The 10,429-nt window shown below is 40.6% G+C and overlaps 1 protein-coding gene across 1 annotated transcript in view; it reads right to left on the reverse strand.

The window, feature by feature from the left end:
• The window catches only part of LOC134563824 (uncharacterized), a 58,470-nt gene extending 49,244 nt beyond the window's left edge, over nt 1-9,226 (reverse strand). The window contains exons 1-8 of the mRNA XM_063422141.1: nt 8,977-9,226; nt 8,629-8,729; nt 8,234-8,303; nt 7,070-7,200; nt 5,321-5,409; nt 4,062-4,161; nt 2,708-2,751; nt 1,483-1,560 (exon numbers count right to left, since the gene is read on the reverse strand). Of these exons, the coding sequence (XP_063278211.1) occupies nt 1,483-1,560; nt 2,708-2,751; nt 4,062-4,161; nt 5,321-5,409; nt 7,070-7,200; nt 8,234-8,303; nt 8,629-8,729; nt 8,977-9,142 (779 nt within the window). The 5' untranslated portion in view covers nt 9,143-9,226. The remainder of the gene's footprint in view (nt 1-1,482; nt 1,561-2,707; nt 2,752-4,061; nt 4,162-5,320; nt 5,410-7,069; nt 7,201-8,233; nt 8,304-8,628; nt 8,730-8,976) is intronic.
• Between the last annotated feature and the right edge of the window lie 1,203 nt (nt 9,227-10,429).

Here is a 10,429-nt window from a genome sequence, read left to right on the forward strand (position 1 = left end):
TATACAGAACTATTAGCTATGCATATCCACATACGCAAATGCATCTGTAAATTTAACTATTCCCACTCCACTAGCTCACAACTTAATATATTCAAGTTTCCTTTCTTTTTTAAAGCCAGATTGACACTCCTCAAAGAAAAATCCTTAAAAATAAAGATCTTTCAAACATTTCAATAAGAAAATTAGTATTATGGGTTTTTTTGTTTTAATGCTTTTATAAAGCAAGGTCTTCTGGAGTCACAGTTACAAAAGATTATAAGAAGTTTCATAATATAGCAGAATTAAATTATTGGGAGAGACATGAGAATAGAAATTATCAATTTCCAAACCAAACAGAGTGACTTGTTACTGTAAACTCACTCTTTTGTATTCCCATGAAAGAGTGAGTGAAGAGTGAGTGTAGTTTGTTCATTAGCTTTCCAGCAGGTGAGAAGAAATGTCTGATCCTGCTAGCTTCAGTGCCATACATGCCTTCACCTGTCATCAGCAGTACTCAGGAACCCCAAAAAGCAGCATTCATCTTTTAGCATCACACTCTGAATCAGAAGCAGTCACTACATGAGAAGAATAAAAAATCCAGGCAGCCCTATGACTCTTCAGACAGCAGGGCACAGTCCTGCTGGTTCATCCATCAGAGTCAGCTTGGGAGCAGAAACATGCTGTATGTATTAAAGCACCCTTCTCTCCCGCATGTCCCTGCTGCTCTTCAGCCCTTTCCTCCATCACGTAAAAGAAGAGCTGCCTTTCTCATGATACAGCACAGGACAAGATTCCTCCCTCTCATCACAAGAAATACAGCAGTAACTCCAGCCAGAACTACACGGAAAATGTTCTCCTCAACTATTTTTAAACTACTCTTAAAACAGGTTGGTAAATAGCAGGGTCCCTCAGCAGGCAGAACAACACATCTACATGTAACTCTAATTCAATAGTTCTGAACACAAGAGACAGACAGAACTTTCTGGAAGGACTGACCATCCAACACATGTGTGTTCATCAGGTTATTCAGCAGGACAGAACTATGGCATATATTCATCCCTACCAAAGCAAATTATGTGAATTTTTTGACTGACCACCAAGCCTCTCTGATCTAACTGAAGGCTACTGTAACAGCATCCAAAATATTAATACTGTCTTTTCCTATACAATCATACATGAAAGTCAGTAATAAATCTTTCCAAAAAGCAGAGAACACTGAAGGAAACAGGAAAAAATAGTTTAAAAGGGAAAAAATAATCGAAGAGCTATTTTTTTTTTCAAAATCTGCTGAAGTTAACAAAAGAAAGACTGAGCAAAATGGAAAACTTCAAAAGCAAAAATGGAATTGGTAGAAAAGTAACATTGAGGTGGCAAAATATCAAGAGGCACATATTATGCCCCCAGAAAGAGAAAGGTAGAAGCAGTTTTCACAACACTGATTGAAGCAGAAAACCTCATCTTTTGTCTACTACAAACACGCATGCTGGTATCAAGTTTACCTACCAGTCTGGTACTGTGTGCCAGTCAGTAAATATTCCACCTGTACACTGAGCACCACATTCAATGAGATGACCTGCAAGACTGGAAAAATGGCGTTAAAGTAAGTAAGTATAATGCAAAATCAGTTTCCACAAATCCTGCTTTAAAATACCATGGAAATAGAGCTAAATAACAAAACATTCTCCTCCACAAGTATCTAATACAATTATAAATTACACATTAAGCATAACAAGGGATCCTGAAGGATGAATAGTGTTTAAAGCACTAACTTTTACAAGAAGAATTTTCCTACAAAAAATGAATACCTAGATTACCTCACACCTAAACCCAAGTTTCCTTAGTCATTTCAAATCTTGATCTAAATTCAGTATCTTTGTAGTCTATGCTGTGTGTAACTAAATAGACAAAGACCATTTTTAAACGAAGAGATAGAAAATCTCACCTCCAGTGTGAAGGATACAATGTATTATGATTATGTATTACTATTTTCCAATTTTGATTGTTATAGTCCATAAATATTCGACAGAATTATGAGGAAAATATTCATCTCTATCATCCCAAACTCAGTGGAGCCTGAATGAATTTCTCTCCATGTTTTTTCCTCAAGGAGAGGTTCAAGAACACTAATAGCAGAGTGTGCTCAGGCTATCTAAGTAATCACTCATTTATGAGGGCTTCAATTCAGACATATGATGCACAATGTTAAATTTGGTGGCATAATTCTACCCCTTTCTGAATCAGATTCCTAACCTCAGGCCTATAACAAGGATTTGTAAATGGGAGCACTGACACTGAGCTTCAACAAAACCATCCCAGGATGGCGCCTTCTGACCAAACCTCCTTTTGCCCATCTTTCAGACTAAGCCCTGTGACCACCCCAACTATCAACAGAGGCAGCCAAACAGAAAAACCTGGCTATCAGTGGTCTGTACTGTTAGATTTCATCTCTCAACACAAAATGAACAGCAAAAGAAAGTTAAACTGTTACATAAAATCTTTCAACCCTTTCTTCCTTTTCTTATTTTAAGCTGGTTCCAGAAAGAAATTTCTATAGTTTCAATTCCAAGTCAGAGTACTAAGCCTTGAAAAAGAACTCAAAACCTAACAAAAACATGAAAATAAATTAATACAAGGATAATATGAAAAATTAGTATGTGCTGAAAAAGTTGGTATCTTGACATTATGATACGAAATACAGATTTACCCCATTTCGTCTTATATCATTTACCTTCCCGCAGCTAGCAAGTCATAGTCATCCCTATTCCAGCCAAACTAGAAGAAAAACACAAATATTTTAAACACAGAAGTTTCATACAGTACAAAAAATTGAACACAGTATGTTCTTTGCTTTGAATAACAATGCACTGGGGATATCTCAAATCTAAATAACAATAATTGACAGGCACTGTACATGGATTTGAGTTCCTCTACAGCAAATTAAGAAAAAAGCCTCTGACACAGTTCAGTTTTCCTATTGGTACAGCCCAACAAATTTAAAAAGTCTGAAAGTCATACCCTCCTCAAAAAAAACCTGTAAGTGCAACATCCATATTACTTAAAACCCGCACAACCTACAGGTTTAAAAGCATAGTACCTATCTTGTGTCACCTGTACAAACCACCATGTGTCTTCAACTTTTGAGTTCCTGGAGTACTAGCAGTCACCCTCAAAAACTGGAAGTATGCTTTCTGTTTTACTGGAAATATGAACTAGAATATTTTCTCTGAGTTCAACCTGCAAGCAATACAGTTTATTAAAATAATTGTTTCTTATTTAGCACTTTGGAGAAATTTTAATCTTTCCTAAATAAAATAGATAAGATCTCGCTGGAGTAGGTAATACTGACAGTTGTTATTTTGAGAATTTAAAGAAGTAGGAATAAAATAAGAAGCCATAATGAAAATCATAAATGGAAAGTTAAATTAGGCAACGTCTGACATGCACAAAGTATGACGTCTCAAAGCATGTTTTTAACTAGACACATACCCTATTTTTTAAATATCCAACAAAAGAAAGCATCTATATTTCACCATGTGTGATCCTTCACAAAATGACAACCTATTAAAAATACTTCAGCAAGCTACATACCATGCTTGTATAATTTTTTGAATTTCAGAGAATTTCAGAAATGTTGCATTGAAAGTTGACTACTTTAAATGAAACTGCTTACCCACTGAACAAAAAAGCCCAATGTTTTACACCACCTCACATGCTACCCCCAACCAGAGTGAGCTCTACTATCAACACCTTCTGGTGAATTTGCACACCAATTTTGCAGAAAAGCAAGGGGGAAAAACCCAAAACAATGATAAGACTGAAATACTGGTGAAAGAGGCTAAGACTTCCTAAACTTCACCTGTGCTTTCCAGCTTAATGGTATACAAGTTAACAAATATCCCTGCTACCAATTTAGGAGAAGCGGAAGCTGACAACGTTTCATGCATGTAAGAAAAAAAAATATAGATGCTCATTACTTTAATTTAGTATCTACATTGTCATAAGGAACTAAAATTGTCTGACAATGACTGCTAAACATTCACTCACATATGTTCATTATCATTTAGAAATTAACTCATACTTACAGAATGAATGAGTGGTCCTAATACAATCCCGCTGTCAACACATCTGCCCGTCACAACAATATCAGCTCCAAGGTCTAGAGCTCTGCTTATTGGTCTTGCACTAAAAATGACAAAACACAGCAATAAGTACTTTCATCTTTTAAAGCATCATTTAAAAAACAGTTACTTGACACACACAGGTTAAAAACCACTTAAAAATTGCCTAGGAAATCAATAAAATCTACTTTAACAACCAACTTGTCATTAGGAATGTACATAATGAGTATTTTAAAGAGCAGTCATCAGGGCACTATCAAATTCAGGTACCTAAATAACATAACTGAAACACCTCACTTTAATGTCTATGGAAACTTTCTTGAGCGAAGTGCAGAGAGGGACACCTCTATCATCAACAGAAAAGAGTGCTTTTCAGAGATTCACTAACCATCTAATTTGTACATGACTGTGTAAAGATGAACATTCTTCATGGATAAATCCTGGTGACTTAGCCCTCCAATTTTAAACCTTTCAGGTCAATTACCTAAGTGATTTAAGAACTCGCAATATTGTCCAACTTCAAGAGCAGTGTGCAAGAACAGGATCACCAAGATCATCAACTGGAAGAGATACAGGTGACCATTGTCTCATTTCTCAGTCCTTCCCCTTACCAGACCTGACTAACATTGATTCATCTGAAGTGGATGGTGACAACGAAGATGCGACTTCACAAGGAGGTAGCTAGAACACCTGCACTCAGAGATTTATGGAAACTATAAGTATCACAAAGGAGGGAAGGGAGCTCTTTCAGAACAAGTGACCACCCTGAAAAACTGGTTTCCAAAATTTCAAGAGTACAAAGTCCGGCACGGAGCTCAGCGCAACATAACAGAACCTCATATGGCACTTTGACTACATCTCAGTACTTGAATTCCTTGCTTGCACTTCTCTAGGACAACACAGTAAACTACTCCATTCTGCAACAGAATACTCAGCATATGAAAAACCATTTTTGCAATTGCTGTAATTGAACTAACACTGTTTTGGCTTGAACTAAACCCCGATGATTCACAGAGGGTGTCTTGCTAAGGAGTCATAACTTACAAGGTTATAACTAAAACCTGATTTACAAGTTACAAACAAATTTTTTTCTAGTTGCTTGAGTAATTCAAAGGTGAACCTCATATACTAAGTAGTTCTAATTGCAAAGCAAAACAAATTCCTGTATTCAACGTGTTAGATTTAGTTGTTCATAATAAATACAACTTGCTAAAATAACTCACCCAAGATACACATTCATGCTGTGAATATTCTCTGGAAATTGTTTGCCACTCTCGAAATCGGTGATACCAGCTCCTTTTAAGTTTTCTTTCTGTTAGAAAACAAGCAGAACACCCAAGCTATGAGTATTCTGAAGTTTTTACTGTAAGTGTCTAATTAGTTTCAAACAATAGATCCACTTCACAGCAACTCTAAGTCAAGTATAATTATTAGAAGTATTAACAATACCAATCGGTTGAATGGCTGAAAGCTTTAGATACACATTTAACAACAACTTCTCCAGCATGGAGAAAATTAAGGAAGTCTTTAAAGAATGTAATGTTCATTTATATATGACCAACAACAATGAACTGGTGTATTTCCTAGGCTTTCGGCTGTCTTTAACTGCTGTAGAACTAAATAAATCAAGCACTACAAACAGAAACGTATCTGCCACATCTGCTATGGTGTCGTGGCCAGAGAACAAGGCTAGTCTTGTAGCTTCATATGGTACTTATTCTAAGTTGTTTTTCCAGAAAAGCAGGTGGGGGGGAGAGTGTGTTTTTGACCATGAATTAGGCAGCTTGGCAATCCAGTGGATCGAGGGGACAGTGACTCCACAGACACAATGTCCATGTAAGCTGTAAATACTGATTTACAAGTGGGATCTGTAGGGTGGAGAACAAATTTCCAGTCTGAACTAATTTGGTATTCTATGTAATGACTGAAATCCTCCAAACCACAAGTAATGTTTAGCATGCTTCATGTATCAACAGTAGAAGCTGTCTGTAGACCATAAAAGCTGTGTGCTTTTTGTTCCTGTAAGTTACGTACTGACAACAGCATAGCAAAGAATGCAGTTCAGATCAGACGTGTCCATAACAAGCTCAAATAGCAACCACTTTACTGTTGTACCAGCAATAAAATTCTGGCCCACAGACAGTAAAGTAATTTCAGTAGGGCAGAAGTTTCTTAAAAGGAAGTCCAAGCACCACACATAACTTGCAAATAAAGATTCTTACTTGATGATCTTCCACATTCAAGAGCATGCAAGGAGTAACAGATCCTATGCAGATAAATAATTTTACAAGTTACAGGCAGAGATTTAACCACAGTGCAAACCTCTCCTCTCTTAACTACTATTATCTATAAAGTCTTTCCAGGTATGGCCAGCATTTTTTTCTGCAGATTTCATAGATAAAGTGTAATTCTTTAGGTAATAAAAAAATCCCATGTATTTAGTCTTTCCTTTTTTTTTTAAATATTTAAACTTCAATCCTTTCACTGAAGATTACCTTACCTTAGCTGCAAACTAATTACTTAAAACCAGAAAACAGCTATCTATAAACAAAGTAACATCAGGAAATGCCTGTAAACCACAAAAAAAGCTAGAGGGGACAAACATTTGAATTTGTGGTAGCTACACCGTATTCAGAAGAATTAACACACATGATTATCTAGTTTGGACAGAACCAGTAAGTAACAGCATGTAATAGCTTCTCCTGAAGAGCAGACAGACCTTATAGCAGATTTACATTTTGCTTCAAAAAGCTAAATAGAAGCTTATAAATTTCACCCCTACTACATACCAAACACCAGATGTGCCAAGAATTGTATTTATGCATTTACAAAAACTAAAAGCTAATGAAGAACAATGCTTCTGACAGCAGAAGACTACTGCATGAAGACACACAAAATTCCTATGGGACAGTAAATGCCACCTTCATACTATACAGCTTTGTGCTACTAAGGCTTAAAACAAAGTGAAATACCTCACTCATCAGATCATCTCCAGTAACGACAGCTATTTTCAAATCAACATCTGCTTTCTTTGCCACCTCCTGAAGGGCAGCTGCACAAGCAAGTGGATTAATTCCTCCGGCATTACTGATGACACGAACACCTAATAGGAAGAAAAAAAAAAAAAGGACAAAGTTCAGCAGCATCAATAATCAACCACCTGTACTTTACAAAATGTGTGCTGAAACACAAGCAAGGTATCACCTTCGCAAGGCAACAGACATTCAATTCAGCAAAATACAAAAACCACAATAAAATATGAACCACATTTGACCTGTGAAAGGATCAGAATAAGCCAACAGAAAATTGTTTAGAGGAAAATAAGTGCTATAGATAGTTCTCATTTATTATTTATGAATGGAAAGAGAAAGTGACCAGAAAGACACACATAACAAGGCAGACAGACAGCATCAAACATCTCTGACAGGAACAGTAGGCCACACTGTGAAGGTTTACTAATGTAAAAAAAAAAACCAAAAAACAAGTGAGTAAAAAGTCATATTGTAGAACTGTGGGTATTTTGAAAAACTTGTATTACCTTGAAAACATCTAGATCTCACATTTTATAAAAGATCTGTAAAGCAATCTGCCATTCACAAATTAAAGCTATAGTAAGACATACATGGAAATATAAGTATATATTTAGAATTATAACAATTATCTTAAATCAACCCAATTTCATCCTGTTCTGTACCCCACATCAATTACAACGTGATTTTTCATAGAATCCTAGAATGGTTTGGATTAAAAGCATCTTAGGCATCATCTAGTTCCAAGTCCCCTGCTCTGAGCAAGGCAACTCAGGGCTCCATCCATGCTGGCCTTGAACACTTCCAGGGATGGGGCATTCACAACTTCTCTCGACAACCTGTTCCAGTGCCTTGCCACGCTCACAGTAAAGAATTTCTTTCTAGCACCCTATCTAAATACACCTCACCTTATGGCCACTCCTTCTATCACCACACATCCCTGTAAAAAGTCCAGCTGTCCTGCAAGCCCCCTTTAGGTGCTGACAGTGCTGTAAGGCATTCCCAGAGCCTTCTCTTCTCCAGACTGAACAGTCCCAACTCTGTCAGCCTGCCTTCATAAGCAGGTGTACTGAATTTACATACAAACTCATGCAAAGAGTAGCATACCTTTTCTGTGAATATCTTTTATATAGGGAGCCATGGCAGTGGAGACAAAATCCGGAGTGTAACCTAAAACCTGAAAAAATTAAGAACTGTAAACATTCTTATAGGTAGGTCGTCCCAATCCCTTTCCTTAACACAGAAAACAAGAAGAGCAACTACGTCTGAAAATGTTTGGGTAACACGATGGGAAATGGCATGAACACTTCCGCCATATACAACTGAACAGATCACTATATGAAACTGAATAGATGCAAATAAATACAGGCGAGTAGAAAGTATACTTAAACACGCTTCGCGCCCGATTTGCACTGAAGGAGAGCTCGGGAGGTCGAAAAGTAAAGCAAAGCACCCGCCCCGGCACTCCCAGCACGCTGGGGCCGAGCACCGGCTTTACTTACGGGAGACCGGGCCTTGGCGGCCGTCAGCAGCGACATGGTGATCTCGGAGAGGTAATCGAAGACGAGGAAATCCAGCTTCCCCCCGTAGAGCAGCTGCGGCACTGGCGGGGCAGGCAAGAAGGCACCATCAGCACGGGGCAGCCCCGCCCGTCCCTACCCCGGTGCCAGCCCGCCCCGCCCGGGCGTGCGGCGCCGGCCCCGGCCCGGCCGCTTGCGCAACGGGGCCGCCGATGGCGCTGGGGCCGCCGCCCGCCGGGCTCGCCAGGCCCCCGTGCCCCTGCCCCCGCCGGGTGCCCCCGCCGGGTCTCCCCGCCGCCCTCCGGGCAGCCGCTGCCGCCCCGCGCCCACCTGCGGCCGCCGTGTCCCCCCAGAAGCCCGAGGCGCAGCCGATGCGCACCGCGGCGCCCGCCGGGGGCTCGCAGCCCGCGCTGCGCCGGCGGCTCCAGCGGGCCGGGCGGGCGGCAGCCCCCAGGAGCCGCGGCCCCCGGAGCGCCAGCAGCGCGGAGCAGCTCATGGTGGCGGCAGGCGGCAGCGCGGGCACCGCCCCGGCTGCGGCCGCATAACACAGGGCTGGGGAGGAGCTGGGGCCTGCGGAGGCGATTGGGAAAAGGGGCGGGAAAAAGTTTATAAACGCCGAGTGCGCGGGAGAGAGCGCAGGGCGTACGCGTAGCTATAGTGCGCTGTGGGGCACTGGTGGGTCCAGCCCGAGGCGCGTTCGGGCCGTGCCCGGGCCCCGGGCCGGACGCGGCTCGGTGGCGGCGGTGCGGGGCTGTCGCAGCCCCGGGAGCTGCGGGCTTGGCGGGCGCATCCCCCGAGGCGTGCGGCCGTGTGAGCGGGCAAAACCTGGGCGGTGGAAACGCCGTCACACGCTCCGGGATAACGTCGGAAGCGCGTCAGATAGTCCGGTTAGGGAATCCTTACGAAACATTTTCCTCTTCTCCTAAATACAAAATGCGTTTGTTAAAAAATAAGGCTTTCTGTGTGGGGGTGCACTTCTCTGTTCTGGGAGAAAGGGTTTCTCAGGTCCCGGACTGAATTCCTAGGTTGTGGGCGTGAGGAAAATGTCACCAAGCCAGGAAATGCCCTCCTATATAAGGAGGAACAATATCCTAGTCCTGACGTCTGAGCTGGAGGGCTGTCTCTGGACATCTCCACAGAGAGCTAATCATGTACAGATGCTCCAGAGCAAATCCTTCGTGTCTGACATGAACAAGAACTGTGCCTGAAGCAGAGTCTTATGTGCTGCTCTGATACCGTAACAACTTGGCCTTCCTTAATAAGTACACTTCTATTCTAAGTGGGTTTGAATTATACCTTGCAAATGATATAGTAATGAAATTGGGAGTCTTTGCAGGAGTGATGAAAAATAAAACATTTGGAGTAACACTGGAAATGCTAAGTATGTGGTGATGATGAGAGGTTTTACTGATGTAAAAAAATAGCCATGTTGAAAATAAGTAAGTACTTCTGGAAATTGTTGATAAGACTTCCAGTGAGATTATTTTTGAATTATGATTAGAAATAATGCAGTTGAGAGCAGATAGGAAATAGTCATGCTGTGATCTCACAATTTGGCTGTTTATTTAGGGAGGTACAATGTTTTCCTACTGCAAAGAATGGCTATAATGCACCATTTTATGTTCTCAGTGCCTGAGTGATGAACAATTCCTGTCCTAATCTATTAAACAGGCAGAACCAAGGAGGTCATAAAGAAAGAAAATTTGGTTCCCTATACAGATTTTTATTATTACACTATGAAAGTATTTCCTTATTATGGTGATAATTTGCAGGTTTTGAGTAC

This window comes from Prinia subflava, chromosome Z (genome assembly GCF_021018805.1).
Source record: "Prinia subflava isolate CZ2003 ecotype Zambia chromosome Z, Cam_Psub_1.2, whole genome shotgun sequence".
In the NCBI taxonomy this organism is placed as follows: domain Eukaryota; kingdom Metazoa; phylum Chordata; class Aves; order Passeriformes; family Cisticolidae; genus Prinia; species Prinia subflava.